General features: G+C 42.1%; 1 protein-coding gene across 3 annotated transcripts in view; it reads right to left on the reverse strand.

Annotated features, from left to right (window-relative positions):
• SETD3 (SET domain containing 3, actin N3(tau)-histidine methyltransferase) overlaps nucleotides 1-18956 on the reverse strand; it is a 43408-nt gene that overhangs the window by 13342 nt on the left and 11110 nt on the right. For 2 of the 3 annotated variants that reach the window (XM_075282579.1, XM_075282578.1), the window contains exons 5-7: nucleotides 15658-15809; nucleotides 11564-11636; nucleotides 10586-10842 (exon numbers count right to left, since the gene is read on the reverse strand). In XM_075282579.1, coding sequence (XP_075138680.1) covers nucleotides 10586-10842; nucleotides 11564-11636; nucleotides 15658-15809 — 482 coding nt within the window. The remainder of the gene's footprint in view (nucleotides 1-10585; nucleotides 10843-11563; nucleotides 11637-15657; nucleotides 15810-18956) is intronic. The other variant, XM_075282580.1, reaches the window with a different exon arrangement.

Below are 18956 nucleotides of genomic sequence, written 5' to 3' on the forward strand. Positions count from 1 at the left end.
TTGTAGAAAAATAGACGTCAGCAGTGCTGGTTTCTAAGCATTTTTGGGGTAGTGCTAGGGAGAACTGGGGTGCGATCTAAATTGTGCCTATGATTTCTTTTTAAAGGTTAGTAAGATTGTGTGACATGTATACACCCCTCACCCTAAACTCCAGAAATCACATGAACAGTTATGCAACCATTTACACATCGGAGCGGTATATTATAGCCAAGCATTTGTGGGCCATTTAGTCCATAAAATGGCCGCTCTTTCCCTCCAACTCCTCTTGAGGAAACCCAATAATATCACTATTCAGGGTTCCCTACACACCCCTGGTGAGCGTGTTCCCCAAAAATTAGAGGTAGATTGCAATTGTAAAACAAATTTCTGTCATTCCCATGTCCCGGCTGTTTTTTTCGTCCTGTTCGCGTCGGCCCAATAAACCGTATTAGAATCTTTGAAGGAGGCCGCGGCGTTCTTGTTATGCTGCAGAATGTAATCAAACACTTCTGCCTGGCTAAGAGAAAATGTGAATGTGCGGGGAGGCCTCCTACCACTGTTAATGAAGCCCCGTGTCGTACCCGGTTTTACTTCTGATGCATTAGCATCTCGAGTGCGAGGTAATTTATCATCCCTCACTGTAATGTACTCGCTGGCACTGTGTGCAGGACAGTAGGGGATGAGGCAAAAGTGGCTCAAACTATAAATCAATTATAAAACAAAAGCCTTAGCTCAGTGAGCAATTTGAGGAAAATTATACACTGCAAGACTGCCAATTGGGTGGGAGATCTCCGTGGCTTCTTCTCCCACCCCCTCCTTGCCACTCTCCTATAACCCTTTCATTCCGAACTCTTTCAGCAGCTTAGGCCTGCCAGCTACTATGCTCTCAGATTATCCTCCCCGAAGATTTAACCCTTTACAGTCACACTAGCGTTTCTGAAACTGCAGCTATCACAGCATGCTGGACCTTGTAGTCCAGAGACACAGCAGGCAGAAGACCGCTAAAGCAATACGGTAGGGAGAAAAATCAAGTTGTGGTTCAAGCCTGTAAATGGGTGCAAGCCATACAAACTGGTCAGGATGCTGCCATAAAGCTTATTCTCTTATGTCGTGGTTAAAAAAATTCGCCATGGTAAAAACAAAGAATGAATGATGATGGTAACAGCGTACATAAGACATTTATGTTAACAGTCAAACAAAGACTTGTCCCTATATATGTGTCACACACACACTGTATATATAACTTACCAGCAGAGGGCAAAAATGACCGTGGGGGAAAAGGGGGGAAAGTCTCTTCTAGGATATGAACACTGTGAAAGCTGCACTCAGTCCTGAGCACTAGTATTTCACAAAATCTATTCATTACCTTGGATTCACCATGGCACTATTAGTACTTATATACCATATAATGACATGGTTATGGCCATCAGGTCAGGATGCTGGTAATCATTCAACAATGACATATGAATGTTCTCAAGGGGCACAAATCCAACAATGGTTTGGGACACAGTCTGATCCAAGACTATACAGAATATAGGACGCGTGATATACTTCACATACCCAGGCACAATGTCTTGCTACAGAGATGTCAAGAGCATTGCTGTAACCAGGAGCACTAATGCACAAGAAGTCTTGCAGGAATAGGTCCAGGTTGTAGTGTAGGTGGAAATAATTGATACAACAAAGATATATCTGCTCTCTTACAGGTAACAAGTTACTGGGTGAATTCAAGGGCTAGGGCCAACACACGCAGACCATATGTGCATGGAGGGGGATGGGGGCGACTAAAGGCACACCACTATAGGCTGACTATCTATATACACATCATGCCGTCCTGTAGCAGACATGAATCTGGTGTTTAACTCTCCGTCATCTGCTACAGAGTCATGTGTCAGGGAGTGGAATCAGTGGTGTAATGTGGGCAATTCCATAAACAAAGCCCTCAGAGAGCCCAAATCTTTTCAGGAAGTGTTGGAGAATTCTGCTTATAGAAACGTCAGAACTTGTGGAACAACAAACCATTGCATCCAATGACATGGAAAAAGGGAATTAGATATTGCCAGGCTACGAACTCTGTCTCGAGGGAAGGATTGGATTCTTTTCAGAACCAACAAGATCTTAAGTCCATGTCACTTTCTGTTATGCTTGCTTGCCCCAATAAAATGGCTGCACTTGTGCCATCTCTAGCTCTGTCACTAGTAGACAGGTGCTGGTTTATGATGCCTGCAGAGATCATTTGCTTATATGTTGTATGTTCATCATACATTCACTGTATAGGTGATAAGTGTCTGATCACTGGGGCCTTTTAATGGGGGTCCTGATCCCACAATTCCTTCATCCTACCTACAGGGATGAGAACTTTGAGCAAACATTTTGTATATTTGGGCTGAATTTAGTGCCCGACAGCCTTTTAAACATTGAAGCATATGCGCTAGCACTGCTCCAATGGAAGTTCTCCTCACCAAGGTCAATCGATTGGTGGAGATCCCTGTATTGGGGCTCCCAGACGTAACACTTATCACCTACCCTGTCGATAGATAACTGTTTATTGTGGGGAACCCTAGTCAGGTAATATTGGGTGTAACTCTTCTCTGTAAACCAGCGCAAAGAATTCTTGAAAAGCAAACCTTTACACCAGGCAAGAGCGGGTGTTCAGTGTACTCCAATGAATTTCAATGATGCTCCTTGGCTAAAGGAAGTGCTCACTGGGGATCCCAATAGCAGGAACCCCAACCATTAACCTGTCCTTACAGAACAACATTTGCCTGGACAGACAACTTCTCCAGGGAGTTTGTGGCTAAGGATCAAGAAGTTTTCCAGGAACTTTAATTAAGTTATAACTGCAGGACACAGCGCGCTATGAAGTGTACACCGCACCCAGTCCTCACATGGGTTCTGTCAATAACAAATGTTTTCCTTCAATAAATAGACACATAGCTACGACTGGTCACAGGATGAGTGGAGGTACACAAATTACAGCCCTGAGGAATATTGTATATTAATAAGATAAGATCTACTCCACCATCAGGCAAATTTAGTTGTGTCTTATAGTCACACTCACATTCCTTGAATCCCCAGAGGTGGCAGATTAGAAAATATTCTGAGTCACAGTACAAAGTATAAAATCTAAGCTACTATCATCAAGTGGGCACAGCAAAGTACGTAAAACGTATGCCACCATCCCTCGCGCTTCTGCTTTCGGTCACATGATATCTTGTCGTACATTGCACCGAATGTTCTGGACCAATGGATGCCAGTTGTCAGAAGATATGTACCCCACAATTATTGGAAATAAAACCAATGCAATGTGTGATACTACCACCTTAAAGGGGTGGCGTTCTTAAGCCATGTGGAGGCAAGGGTCTGGTTCCCCTTATTAGTCAGAGCAGAGTTGCTACAAAGAGCATCATTCATTCTGGAGACTGAGTATTTCATGGATGCCCACTGAATTCAATGAGCAATGTGTAAAGTTTCACCCTGCAGGCACTAAGTGGCAGCTAGTCATACAGGTTGGGGTACCCCTCAACTAGGAGAGGAAACCAAAACTACAATCAATGTTGCTGTCACTGTACAACGTATACTCATGTCTTCTATCCAGTGTGTACTTGGTAGGTGGCAAACACAACCTCTGTCTCATTTATCAATTAACAGGAGAGTAAATAGACCTAAAACCTTAATAAATATTGTAGAAATTAGAAGATATTAATACTTGTATATGTACCCGGAAACCATTGTCGAGAATAGCAAAAGAGAAGGAAAAAAAAAAAAGCGGGTAAGGAGGAATAAACTGGGATTTTAATCTGAATGCACATCCGTGTCATTCTACTGCCACCTAGTGGGACATAGCTGTATTTTCCAGTATCCTAGAATATATGTATTTCTATAGTAGCATATGCTGTATTGACAATGAAAAAAAAAATGGTACACTGAAGCAAGGCTTTCTGAGAGTTGTAGTTCTACAGTAGCTGTGCTGATTATAGATCCACCCGGGGCGTTTTTCCCCAGACGGTATGGTACATCACTGAAGGGGGTATGTACTTGTGCTATCACTACTTCACTGGGGTCTGTTTATGGAACATGGAAGGTTGTATATTGGTCTGCCTGTTAGCAGCATTATTGTGGACATCTCCTTCTAGGTTTATATACTTGTATATTTATATACTCGGTCTTATAGTGTACCTTATGTACTAACATTATTGTATATTTGTACTACCCCATGTGTCTATTTTTATTACCCCATCAGTATTGGGTCCATAGTCATCTGGGGTCAGGTATGCTTTGGTATTTGACCTATTGTATCTCCCCCGCCCCCACTATATGTATATTTTGTGTGTCATTTTTATTTTATTTTTTGTAATTGATAACATTTGGTAGTTTTATAATATTTTTTGTGTGTAAGTTTTCTTGGTTATAGAAAATATACTAAGTAAGACCCTACTGCTGTAACTGGCAATTTCTGCTCTACCCCTGTACCCGTAACCCCTCACCAAAGGATCAGGGGTATGTTTATCAAGTGCACACAATAACTTGTACCATCCATCCATCCATTTACACATTATGTTTCATCATTTTCCTTACACACCTATTACAATTTAGAGGGGATTTCCAACTAAATTTATTTTTGAAAAATCTTGAAACTTGGGGTAACTAATGATTCGGAGAGAGCACTGGCACAGTTCCAAATCCATCTCGGACCAGTCCAGTTGCTAGGGATGCACTGCATAGCAACCACATCTTGTATTCTAAGCCAATTCATATTCAATGCATGTATGAAGCTTTCTAATTGAAATTTTTTTGTTCCACATCCCAACCAACCATACTACAACCTTTACTGCTTTCAGAAAATATAAAGTTGGATGGTGACTGGCAGCTAAGAGCACCAAAAATGTGTTGGTTTTTTTTCCTTTTATCTGCCCCTTGTATTTGTGATTTACACTAAACTCCATGCTTCCTGCCTTATAGGATCCCCGCACTTTATCAGATTGACAAGATTGATAGAGAAATTAATTTTAATCTGTCATAATCCAATATGTCCTACTGATGCAAGATTAAAAGGAACCTTACGTTAATTGGAAAGATGTTCTTATGGTTAACTGTATAGTTGCTGGGTGTCTGCATCCATAGGGTTAATAGGACTTTGATTTATTTTGCTGTTATTACTTTCGCTGTCGCCAGGCGCGTTTTAAGTAACATCTTAAGTCCAGGGGGTTTGGAAACCGCAGGAAAGGTTTATGAGATGATAAATCCATTTTTATTAAATGAGAGCACCTCCACAACACAGGAAAGTCATTTAGTAAACAGCGACAGTCTGCCACATGTAGAGTCCGGCTCCCCTACCTCGTCTTAATCAGAATATTAAATGGAGGCGTTTATATACTACCTGTGGGGAAGGGAGACCTAGTAGGAAATATGTGGCTCTCCAGCTGGTGCAAAACTACAACTCCCACCATGCCCTGACAGCCGCAGGTCTTCACGGGCCAGCCCATTAATTATGTCAGAAAACTGGTGCTAGTAACACCTAAAATCTACGGCAGATCTATCACCAATTAGTAGTAAGGGTGCATATGATGCCAGCAAGGGGCCCGAGACTGGCGTGTAAAACACCGGTCTCAATAAATAGCTACAGAGCACATTTCTAGTGACAGAATTTCTGGGTTATCTGATGCTGAAGTACAGGAATTTCAGTCTATATGAGAGATATATATATATATATATATATATATATATATATATATATATATATATATATATATAATCACACACACACACACCTACCTATGGGGTTGCATGTCACATCCCACCCTAATGTGAGAAGCCATGAAGCCATGTTTTACCTGTACTGAGCGAATCGAATACCTCACTCCCATAGGAATGCGTGTAAGCGGCCTAACACCAAGGGGTTAAGCGCATTGAATATTCACTGCTCTTAACCCCTTGGTGTTCAGCCGCTTACACGCATTCCTATGGGAGCGAAGGTATTCGATTGAATACTATTCACTCATCTCTAATATATATAATAAATTAAATAATAAATATATAGAGAAAAATTATGTATTTATACCCCCATTTTCCTCTACTGCCATCCCTGGCTATGGGTGGGATTGCAGCTGTGATGCATTCAAATGAAAGCTATAATACCAGACACAGCCCATGTATGAATGTGGCAGTGTTTCTGGAGGAGGGGGAGGCGGTGAAACACTTTTCTAAACCTTTCCTCTTGACTATCCCTTCAAACGGTATCCATGGTGGAGATCCCCTTTAAGCAGTTGGCCTAATCTTGTTCCTATGCACCAAGTCCATGCAAGGAGGAGCAAGTTAAACAAGACGTCGCTCCCTGACAGAAGGCATTCATTACAATGTCTTTCACAGAGTCTTTGAAACTTCTACACATGTAAGAACTACAGTCACAATCTCCCCTTACAAGCAGCAGAACACAAGGTTGGGGCGAGAAACACTTCAAGAATATCAAGCGGCTTCCTGGGGATGTTAAACTGTCCACCCAAATTACACCTCGATAAGACTGGAGGAAAAAGGAATCTTATCGGGAAGTGCCGCAGCCTCTGTAGTATCAGGGATGATGAATGGAGGAGGCCTGGGAAATGTTGATTATATTATTCCCTTGTTGCGCACACGTGGATGCGGCTGATGCTTGGAGACATGACTAATATTTGGAGGGTGTGAGGGGCGATGGCATGATTGAGCACCGGGTGCATGAATACATAGTGCTGCCTCCATGGATTCTTGTCATTATGCAAAATCTTGTTCCTTGTCTTGGGAACAATGTAAGAAGTTTCAATGAGGACTGGATAATGCAAGAAAGTTTACTAAACAAGTCTTAAAGAGTTTTAACAAAGAGGAATACACCTCAAACTGCTTGCAACGTTAACCCCTGCAATTTGGCAATAGCTACGCCATGATTTAACAACAGCTACAGAAACAAAACCATACTAAACCACAACCATGGAGCATTAGCACATAGTCAGGGAGGTCTATTATATCGCCAACCCCATTATTGAACCTGCGATCAAGTCAGGAAACTGCTTAAATAGCAACTCCCTAAAGAGAGCCTACCACTTCCCCAAGCATACTCCATTCCTACCACTGCATTACAGAGCACATTACAGTGATATATCACGCACCTTTCTTATGCATGACATGAGAAAAAAAAAACAACAACACTGAAATGTTATGCAAATGAGAGTTGGTGCACTGGGGGCGGGAGTGCAGCTCTAAGACAACTGTTTGGGTGCTCAAGTAGGAAGGGTGATGTAATAGCAGAGGGAGGAGCAACTGTCACTGCACAGGGTGGTGGAGTCAGGAGATGGCAGGGATAAGAGAGGAAAGCAGCACTCCTGGAAGCTGAAAGCCCGCCCCCAGTGCACCAACTGCCTTATTCGCTTAAAGGGGTATTCCCATGTCCAAAATTATTTTTAAATTTGTAGATAATTAAAAGTTAAACATTTTTGCAAATATAAGTAATTAAACATTTTGCAGAGTTTAAAGATTTTCTCGAAATATCTTGTGGTTACAGTGTTGTCCTGATCGGTTGCGACTGGATACGACCATGAATGCAGGAACTTTAAGGTCAGAAAATCAGCCATGATTTCCTTATTGTGGCCGGGATATCTTCTGATACATGCAGTATCCCTGCCCGATATCCCGGCTACAATATGAAAGTCATGGCTGGCTTCCTGACAAGTCCCAGACCATAGAAAGTTTCCGCATTATTGGTCGTATCCATGGCAACCGATCAAGATAACAGACTGTCACCACTAAGAAAGTTACTGAAAATCTTTAAAACTCTGCAGAATTTTTAATTACTTATACTTGCAAAAATGTTTAACTTAATTATCTACAAATATAGATATGATTATGTACATGGGAATACCCCTTTAAGACTGTGTTTTGTGTGTTTTTCTCCAAACCTACAAGAGTGACACTCATAACCTGAATGCTGCTGCCTCTTTGAGAAGATGAATTGTAAGGTTCCTGGGTGTTAGATCGTAGAATAGAATCTGGAACCCCCTCCCCCCTTAAGCAGGCCATAAACATGGATTAATGTAAATTAGACCTGTCAACCATCTAAGGCTATGTGCACAGTCAAAGTGTAGAGACTCAGTCGCAGGGTGTGTCGAAAACAGACAGACAAAAAAGTGCTGCAAGTGCTCCTCTTCTTCTGACCGATCACATTTTAATCATTGGGATCCATTGGGCACTGTTGGTGGCTGCCATTTTAAAGGTCCACGTGTCTGAACAACAGACAAATGTGAACATAGTGTACTGTGTATGGCGCCACCAGGCTTTTCTCTGATGATAATTTGGTTATGATGGTATACAGGTTATCATGAGAAAAGGGTGGCAGTAGTAAAGTCCACTCTCCCCATCAGAATACATGCAAACTCAGCTTAGCCAAAAGTACTGACAGCCATCTAAAGTGTAGGCCAGAATTGTTATATTACGAATACCACAAGTATTAACTAAAGCATGTTAGAAGATAGAATAGTGCTAAAGGAAGTCTGTCAGAAGGAAAATCGGCAACAAACTGATGACAGTACCTTAGAGGGCTGCTTCTACCCTTTCCAAACTTACTTTTGTTATTCTTCATTGTGGCTCCATTTTCATGAATATTGCCATTTTATTCTTATGCAAATTAGCTGAAAAGTGATTTATGTGGCGTCTTCACTCTCTGCCCTATATAACTGCCCCTAATTGTCACCCAGTTGCAACCCCCAACACTTGGGTGACATCTTCCTCTTTATCTGCAGTTAAGGGCAGTTATTTTAAGCAGAAAGTGAAGCATCAGAAGAAGAAGAAGAAGAAGAGCCCTTAAAGACTTCTTCAGATAATTTGTATAAGAATAAACACCAGTTTTTATGAGAATGGAGTTTCAATGTGGAATAAGCAGCCCTACAAGGTACTGTCATTGGCCGAATGCAGATTGTCCTACGGTCAGACTGTCTCTAAAGGATTGCTAGTTATGCAATTCCCGTAACAAACATCCATCACTACATAAGAACCTTCTTCTGTCAAGTTATATTCCATTGTTTCTTATATTTGTTTCCAAGAAAACTAACAGCCAATATGGCATCCCTAACATTATGTCTGTCACCCAACTTTCCAACCCCCTGAGCTGTACTATACCCCTGTGTAAAGGTAACCCTATTATTTAGTCACCCAGCTTTCCTAGAAACAGCTAAATCATACTTTGCACACTTCTGGAGTCAGTTTTTACTTCTGTCTACCACATTTCACACCTGCTTCTTCTCATCACTTAGGGCCACAGGCTGGTTTGGAACAGCAGCTGCAAAACATAAAATGTGTGTTTTCTTCCCGTCCATGGAGTCTGCCGGCCAAGCAGGTTTAGTCGCTCTCCCAGCACAGAATCCAGCCATTTATGGGCAAGCCAGTGAGAGAAAGCAGAGGCCAGCTGAAATGTTTATGGAAAGCAGAGCGGCCTAACCCTGCAGTTCACGGGTCTCTTTCATGGGATTCATTACAACTTAACACTAAAACTGCCGTGTTATCCAATGCAGTAAATGCATGACATTCAGTGATAAGGGAGAGATGTGGAGGAATCCTCAGATCTGCTCCTCCCTGTGTGACCCAATGTCAACTTCACCTTAGAGGCCCAAGCTAGAACAGCTGCAAGTCCTCCACACTTGCCTTCTCAAAGAGGGTCAATGAGGGGGAAAAGATTTACTGGAAGGAAGATTTCTATACAGCAAAAATGAATGAACTTAGTAAATCTACCCCCCCCCCCCTCCTTTTTTTTTCTCCTTTATGCTATTTTATTGCATTAGAAGGTAGGAGACATTCATCTGAATGCCATGTGACAAAGGACAATTGTAGTGTGTGGTTAAATAAAAAATATATAGTTTTCCTATTGTTTCCTGAGAATATTCCGAAGTATATTATAGAAGAATAATGAAACATGAGAGAACTTTGTATACATGGCATCTGTAAAGCAGCGTGTTGAGTTGAAGTTATGTCAAGAAACACGACAGGACCAGGTTCATAGGTTTTCCACAATGGAACCTTGGTAAAAATGCAAGTACATTTATATATATATTTATTATTTATATGCACATTTAGCTGCAGCTTTTACTCCTCACGATACAATTGGTGCAATGAGTTTAGTCCTTTGAGGCATCTTTGTGTACAAGGTGTGACAATGACTACTTGTAAGGCTAATGGGATACTTTCAATACAATGTACAATGTATATGCCTGCATTAATTTATGTTGCTCCAATGCATCTAAAAGAGAAAAATACAGCAACTTTGCAACTATTCTTTAAAAATAAAAAAATCTCCAACTAGATCATTTTTTTCTATGCAGATGTGTCTCCATGGTTAGACTACAAGCCATGCCTCTGTAGTCTGAACCTGCAGTCATGTGTTAGTCCACTTCCTATTCTTGATAAGTTACACACAATAGAAGAGAAGGCAAATGCAAAAGAGTAACAAATGATTGTATGATAAAATTACAACAAACTGTCTGTAACCGTTCAGGCACAAGGGTCTGAATAGGAGATGAACAACCAAAGCCACACACACTGACCATTTGCAACACTGCTTTCAGTAAAGGATTCTAATTGGTGTACATACCTGAATGACCTTGTAGAAGTAAGCGTACTGCCGTGCAGTGTTCTTGTATTGGCTAAAGACATCATGGATGGCTTGGGTAGATTGCAGATACTGCACTTCCTCCTCCTGAAAATAAAGTGGGGTGTCGTACTCGCTGGGGAGAGTCTTGATGTATGGAAGCCAAAATGAATTGGGATTTGCTCGTTCACACAACAGATGGAATGCCAAGGTGATATTCCCCATTGCTTGCAGAATGCGGTCTTGAGAGTACAGCGATCCTAAACACACATATATTTATTGCAGAAGTTGTCACCTGGCTACATCAGAAGCAAATTCCTGGGTTAGAACAGATCAAGCAATACATAAAGTGGTGATAAGGGATGCCAGAAGCTTCTAGTACTCATTAGTCTTCAAACAGTTAAGGGTATATTCCTAACTGTGACATTCATGGCATACATGCAGGAGGATCAGCTACTATGTGTAGAGTAATGGGTACCCAGACCCCCGATTCATCTAGTGAAGCGGTCACTACATCCATACAGAATATCAATGGACTGGCATCCAAGTGAGTTTGTGGCTCTCTTCAGTCACTATGTTGGGAGTTATAAAACCAGCCAAACGAGTGCCCCATGAAGGCACAGACATTCTCCACATAGGAGTGTGTACAAAAAGCAGACATTTATGGCTTATCCTACTGTATATGTGCACTATAATAGGGAAAGCCACAGCTAACAATGTCCAATATCAAGATTAGTTGTGCCAAATGTCAAACAGCTGTTCTCCTTTCATATATACTGCACATAGAACATTTAATGCTCTAGTACTGTTATTAGCATTGACCTGACAAATGCACACAAGGGAGACTCAGATGAATTTGTTAGTTCACTCTGAGGTTGCTATGTTTGTATATTATGAGATCTTTAAAAATATGTCAGATAACGCAATTGTTCTAAATAAAGTATATTCTGTTGCAGGAAAGGATTCTGCCAATTTTCTTACCCAGGACTGAGTTTTTTGCAGATTCCACAGTCATCAATAACTTCCTTGGCACCCAAACAAATAACTCTTCAGCCTGTAGGGAGAAAAGGCCATTGCAAATTAAAGGCAGGTACTCCATGCCACATTGGTTCCGGTCACACCACAATAAGACGAAAGGTCTGCAAAGAACATCCACAGTGGTATATTATTCAACCAATACAAATACATAAAGGATGTAATTCTACTTTTAGCTCCATCTTAGGGCTAGTTCACACGGGGCACGGAATGGGGGATTTTGGTCCTGATTCTGACGTGGAATCCACCTGAAGAAAGAGCAGCTCGCTTCTTTTTTCCGTGAGCGGCAACATGCTGCTCATGGAAAAAAAGTAAGATAGCGGTCTACATAGACCTCTATTGTGAGGGGGCAGATTATGATGTGGATTCAGCGCCAAAATCCATCCCCTCTTGCCCACTGTGTACGAGCCCTTAGCTGCGTTGTCTAACAGCAATTTTATACCTGCATCTCATTATTCTTCCCCTTGCCATGCTTTATACTACAGCGTTGCTTGCTCAAATTGGCTGCTGTGCACTAGTACAAGCTCACTAGTTTACCAACACATGAAGAGGCAATTTACTGCACTGAATGAATAGAATTAATAAAATTGAAAAACTATTGAGAAAGGAATCAACTTGGCTCCTGTTCGGCATATACTAGGCAACAGCTTCACTATGGGGTTCCTCAAGATGTACTTGCCCCAGATTTTCACTCAAAACTTTAATTCAGCATCAATTAGACTTTATATGGCTCAATCGTATACAACTTCATTCCTCTTCCCTTTCCATAACTCAGCCTCAGTATAGAGTGGGCCGACAGACCCTGGTCACTGAAGTCATCATCTGTGCCCACCTGCTTCATTCACATACTGAAGACCAGTCTGACCTACTGAAAGTTCCACCTTAGACTACCACATTCCCTGTACTGCAACGCATGCAAAAGAATGAATGGCTACATCCATGCAGTGCTCTTTTTACCAGTATGACAGAATCAGCAAGTAGTGTCAGATGCAATGTCTCAAGCCCAGGGAGTTGCGTTTTAATGGAAGTGAGCACACACATGCAGATCAGCCCCAATGAAAAAGGCTCATCTACGTGAGAATCCGCAGATTATTCTTCTAAATGATCAAATACCGAATTAATGGGAAGTCGGCTGTAATTGGGTGATAATGCTGCAAAAAAAATTAAAACTGCAATTCCCTGTCCTGCGGCAGCAAAGGATCCAAATAATTATACAGAAAATCATCAAACTTATCACTGCTATCATCAATTGCAGGAAATGAATGATAACGGACTGGAGAGTGCCGGCAAAAAAAACCTGACCAATCAGGGGCTGAAATTCATGTTCCAGATTCAGCCAATTTAATAAGGGGGGTGGGGGGGGGAATAAATCTATTCTGTGATTGAGTTTGCAGATAATAATACACATGCTGGAGACTGGCGCTCTATTATCTGGCCGGCCATTAATATACACAAGATACCTGCTGACTCCATTTACTGGGGACAGAACACAATCTGGATTTTTTAGCGCTGCCTACAAATCATGTGAAAGTGATCTGTGCGCACAGTGGGAAAGCGGCGAACATTCAAATAACAGAAACAACGTGTCCTAACAAGCCACAAACCCGCTGACGGTACAGACGTAGAAGACGGAAAGGTGACTGATCGGATGAATATAAAGGTAAAGTGTAAAGTAAAAGAAAACACAATAATACAATTATTACAATTGCAACAAGGTAAGACAGGGAACACAATCAGATCTAATAAGAATAGAAGCGTACACAACCTTTCAATAAACTTTACACAATACCCGAGAAAGCTCTTTAGAGCAAAATGTGCCTCAGGAGCGGTGTGTTTGTAGGAACTGTATTAGTGAGGTTTTATACTGATTGTCATGTAACTCTGGGTGACCATTCAGCCCCAGATATGTATTATGTATATGTCATAGGACTGTATTTGGTAACACAATTCCATCTTTTGATGCTCCTGTAAGTTTTCCATTTTGGATTGCTTATGTATAGGTTTTTTGATCGGCTTATACATAAGAGATTAGGTCTAACACTTTCTCTATATAAGTAGTATGGATACAAATAATATGTGAAGAGTAACTATTTCTGGCCGTTATATGACTTCTATTCTACAGCTTTACAGTGTTGCACTCTTCAGGCTCTCTATCTAGTTTTCAATGCTTCCTGATCTGGTGGGTAGAGACTAGCTGCTGTAACCTGAATTGGGATGGCACTCCATGTATTTCTCCAGGTGAACGGGGAAGATTTGTCCCTCATTCTGAATCTATGGAGGTCTCAGCAGTTGGATTCCCATTGATCTGCAATGGCCTTTTCTCCCTACAAAATTTTATAGATTGAAGATCACTTAAGATGGGAGTAATCCCTCTAGCACATTCCAGCAGGGGAGAGAATAAACTAGGTAGGATGGTACAGGATGTTGGAGTTACACATATGGAGTTTGAGCTAGACTACCTCAAATGGATTATTCATATTGATGACCTATGCACAGGATAGGTCATCAGTATTTGATCTGTAAGGGTCCTCTAGGAACCAAAGCTGATGCAGTAGACGGAGAGCATGCACAGGTTGCTACTGTTCAAGTAACAGGAACTGCGCATCAGACTCTTAAGCTTAATAGAAGTGGTTCTGGGAAATTGCAGGACTCCCCTCCCCCCTTTACTAGGATCAGCCTGTATGTGCTTCCTGTCCACTGCATAGAGGCCTGCAGAACAGCTGATCTGTGCAGGGTCCGGTGCCAGACCCCAACAGATCACATTCTGAAGACCTATCCTGTGAATGGGTCATCAATAAGAGAACTGTTTGGAGACAGAAAAATCGGTGGGACTTTAAGGATTGGATTTTTTTTTTTTTTAATGTGCCTTGCTGACTACAGTAAGTGGTCTGCAAAATTACCACTTTCTCCTAATTCCTTTGAAGGGGATACCTTTTGTGAGAAAACACCCTTTATCTTGCATTATACCATCAAAGACACCCAAACCACCATCAAGCAAAAAGACATTACCCCAGGGTGTGTCCCAGGGAAGAACTACCAATACCAACATCCACACTTCTCCCAGAAACTGTGACCAGAGCTCTACTATGACCAGCCTCTTTCCACCACCCCCTAGTGGGTTGATGAACCTGTATTGATGTGAATAAAGAATGTGATAACCTTTATTCAGCTGCTTGTATTCTTTTCTAGGTCTCTTTCACTCAGCTCCTGCTGGCTTCTACCCCCCTCCATAGACTTCAGTACGCAGTAACATTACACCTCTGTGGTCTTCTGTCTCTCTCGCTACAGCAAGACCAAGCAAAAGGAGAGATTTTAAAGTGAAGTTCTGGTTATTGGAGAAGGAAAGGGGACAAGTAAACAACCAGAGATGTTGAGAGAGAGGTGCCCTGGAAATAGTGGCCCTTTAATAACAGGATAGTAATAATGTATAATCTGCAGTAAGCTCCCCTAGTGACAACTGCACAAGACAGAAACAGTGAGCTTTGGATGCTATAAACATATGAAATTGATCAGTGCTGAATTTAGGATCTTGTTAAAGAGTATACATTCACTTATATCCGTTATTATAAGGAGATTACGAGGGCTCCCACTATTAGGACCTCTGGTGGCAATCTGTCACGGACTTAATAAAAAGAACTGCAACTGTTCAATTCCCCTGCAGCATTGACCTGACACATTATGGGACTGATTTACCTAGGTTTTTGGTTTTTTTTAACTTCTTGGGGATATGCGCTTAGTTTATTATGAGGTGCACACCTTGTCATACATTAGGTGAATCTTCTGTGGTCTCTCTGCCTAAAAAGAAAACTACACTAGTGTGCAGAGGAAGTGTGCAGAGCTGTGCAAAAAAAAAAAAAAAAAGGTGTCTTTCTTCATGGCTGGTATACTAGTTTTTTGTTTGTTTTTTCTTTTTTAGTGCACTTAAGCTGTGTAAGCCCAGATCAAGATACCTTCTTCATTAATGCTAAATGTCGAGACTTTATGGACTGGGCATGTCTGAGGAGGTACACGATTTAATAAAGGGTTATAAAAAGTTTTACCTTTATTTCTCGTGTTGCTTTCAATCCATAGCCCTCACCGGGGAAATCAGACAGTTCAAAGCCTTCAGTTGATGCACCGTTCTCTCTTGCCCACTCGATCAACTCAGGAAAATAGTCTTCCCTCTTGCCATCAAAAACTACAGATAAACCTGCTGAGGAAGAGTCAATGTAGAAGGTGTTACAATGTGATTTGGTATCACGCTGCACAAGCAATATACAGCCATTAGGACACGACTAATAAATACATTATTTATATAGTGCCAACATATTCCGCAGCGCTGTACAATTTGTAGGGCTCAAATACAGACAGAAAGATACATTACAGAGAAAGTCATTTCACACAATGGGACTGAGGGCCCTGCTCACAAGAGCTTACAATCTATGTGGTAGAGGGGGTAACACAAGAGGTAGCAGGGGCAGCATTGCTTATACAGTGGTCAGACAATGTTGTAATAGAGGTGACTGTCATTACACAAACATAAAACTTTATGAGCCGTCACCAGTCATGACCTTTAACATGTGGATGGTGCTTGGACATATAGAGTTAGCCTGAAATGGCATCATATCATGTGGGGAAATGTGGGAGCTGTAACAGAGGAGGGTAAGATTTTGAGGATTCCAATGACGGTACGGAAGGGTTTACATTAAGAATTATGATAGGCCTGTCTGAAAAGATGTGTCTATAGTTAGCGCTTGAAGCTGTAGAAATTGGGAGTTACGCTCGGTTCACACCAGCGTTCGATCTCCGTTTTCAGGTTTCCGTCTTCTGCATGCAGAAAACGGAAACCTGTCATGCAGAGTCTGGCCGTGAGCGCCGGTGAGCATTTTATGCGTTACGCAGCGAAACCATTTTTTTTTTTTTTGAACCGGACACAGAGTACTGCATGTCCAACTCTGTGTCTGGTTTTAAAAAAACGGTTTTGCCCCGAAGCACATAAAACGCTCACCGGCACACAAATGAATGGGCTTGAAACATTCCGGCAGGTTTCCATCTCCTGCCCCTGTTTTGTGCAGGAAACGGAAACCTGCAGAACGGAGTAAGGGCACAGATGTGAACGGATTTGTGATAGGCTTGTCTGAAAAGAGGAGTCTTTAGTTTGCGCTTGAAGCTGTAGAAATTGGGAGTTAATCTGATTGTCCGGGGTAGAGCATTCCAGAGAAGTGGTGCAACTCGGGAGAAGTCTTGTATACGAGCGTGGGAGGTTCTGATAATAGAGGATGTAAGTGTTAGGTCATTAAGTGAACGGAGAGCACAGGTTGGGCAGTAGACAGAGATGAGGGAGGAAATGTATGGAGGTGCGGCATTATGGAGAGCCTTGTGGATGAGAGTAATAACTTTATATTTTATTCTATAATGAATAGGCAGCCAGTGTAGTGACTGGCACAGACCAGAGGCATCGCTGTAGCGTCTAGCCTGATAGATGAGCCTGGCCGCTGCATTCAGAATAGATTGTAGAGGGGAGAGTTTAGTGAGGGGAAGACCGATTAGTAAGGAGTTACAGTAGTCAAGGCGAGAATGAATCAGAGAGACAATAAGTGTCTTTAGTGTATCTCTGGTGAGGAAAGGGCGTATTCTGGAGATGTTTTTGAGGTGGAGGTGACATGAACGTGCGAGTGATTCAATATGGGGAGTGAAGGAAAGGTCTGCGTCAAACATGACCCTGAGGCAGCGGGCCTGTTGCCTAGGAGTTATAGTAAGGCCTGAGACTGCAATGGATATATCAGGGACAGATCTGTTAGATGGTGGAAACAGTAGTAGTTCAGTCTTGGAGAGATTTAGTTTCAGATAGAGCGAGGACATGATATTTAAGACAGCAGAGAGACAGTTGCTGGTGTTCTGTATGAGTGCAGGGGTGATGTCCCGGGAAGATGTGTATAATTGGGTGTCATCAGCATAAAGATGGTACCTGAAGCCAAATCTGGCGATGGTTTGTCCAATGGGGGCTGTGTAGAGAGAAAAGAGCAGGGGGCCTAGGACCGAGCCCTGAGGAACCCCAACAGCAAGGGAAAGAGGGGAAGAAACAGAGCCCGCAAATGATACGCTGAAAGTGCGGTCTGAGAGATAAGAGGAGAACCAGGAGAGCGCAGTGTCATTGAGGCCGACTGAGCGGAGCATAGTGAGGAGGAGTTGATGGTCAACAGTGTCAAACGCTGCAGAGAGGTCCAGAAGAATAAGAGAGAAGTCACCATTGGATTTAGCCATTAGGAGATCATAGGAGCCTTTTGTGAGAGCCGTTTCAGTAGAGTGCAGAGTGCGGAAACCAGATTGTAAGGGGTCAAGCAGAGAGTTAGCAGAGAGATAGCGGATCAAACGAGAATAGACCAGGTGTTCCAAGATTTTAGAGATGAAGGGGAGGTTAGAGACGGGTCGATAGTTAGCAGCACAGGACGGGTCCAGGGAGGGTTTTTCAATAGCGACTACCATTCTCATAGTAAACAAGGGTGAATGAGCGAGAGGCAAACTATTCAGGGTCTCTCCACTAAGACTGACAGAGACGGACTCAGATCATGCATGTGAACTAAAAGGGAAAGACTGGACAAAACCAGGTCACAGTGATTACCAGAAAGTGAGCCCTAGTGAATGAATGTGTTTGCACTTCATACATGTGGTGATCCACTGTGAGTACTTGAAGGCAGAACAGTTATGTAGGACGACAGCGTGCATCTTCTGTATCAGTCTGTCAAAGAGCAATGTATGAAGCTATACGTAGCAGCTCAAAATACGCTAGGGGTGGGAGACATTTTTATAACTATTGGGAGTCACTGCAGTCAGTATTCTGGGTGGAATAAGTGAGGAGTTCTGCTGTAATAGCAGGGGGGGACTTGGGTTTTAAGAATTCTTCTCTGGAGATATAAAGTGGGTTGGCAGGAATTACTGCTCTGACTATTGAAAGGGGGTGGGGGGTGTAGTGCCATTGTGATTACAGTCAGGGAGGGACCCTTTTTGACTACCAGCAAGCTCTATTCGCTATACTGAAAGGGAGGAGGCAGTGAAGGCCTAAACTACTGCCTGGTTGACACACTTTACTGGACTGTTTGTTGTTGTTGCTGACTCTTAGACTTTGCTAGACCTCTTTAAAGGGCATATGGACAGAGGTTGCCCTGTTGGAATACCCCTTGAAAAAAGAAATCTGCTTCAGATCATCTGTAATATATACATTTCGACAGGGTGAAAACAAATCTCACAAATCCCACGACTATGACAAGCGAACAGAAAACTTTAGGTGGACATTCCCTTTAACATACAGTTTAAATAAACTTTATATATAAAGAATCCAAAGAAAGAACAGTCTCTTTCA

The sequence above is a fragment of the Leptodactylus fuscus genome, chromosome 7, assembly GCF_031893055.1.
Source record: "Leptodactylus fuscus isolate aLepFus1 chromosome 7, aLepFus1.hap2, whole genome shotgun sequence".
NCBI lineage: Eukaryota > Metazoa > Chordata > Amphibia > Anura > Leptodactylidae > Leptodactylus > Leptodactylus fuscus.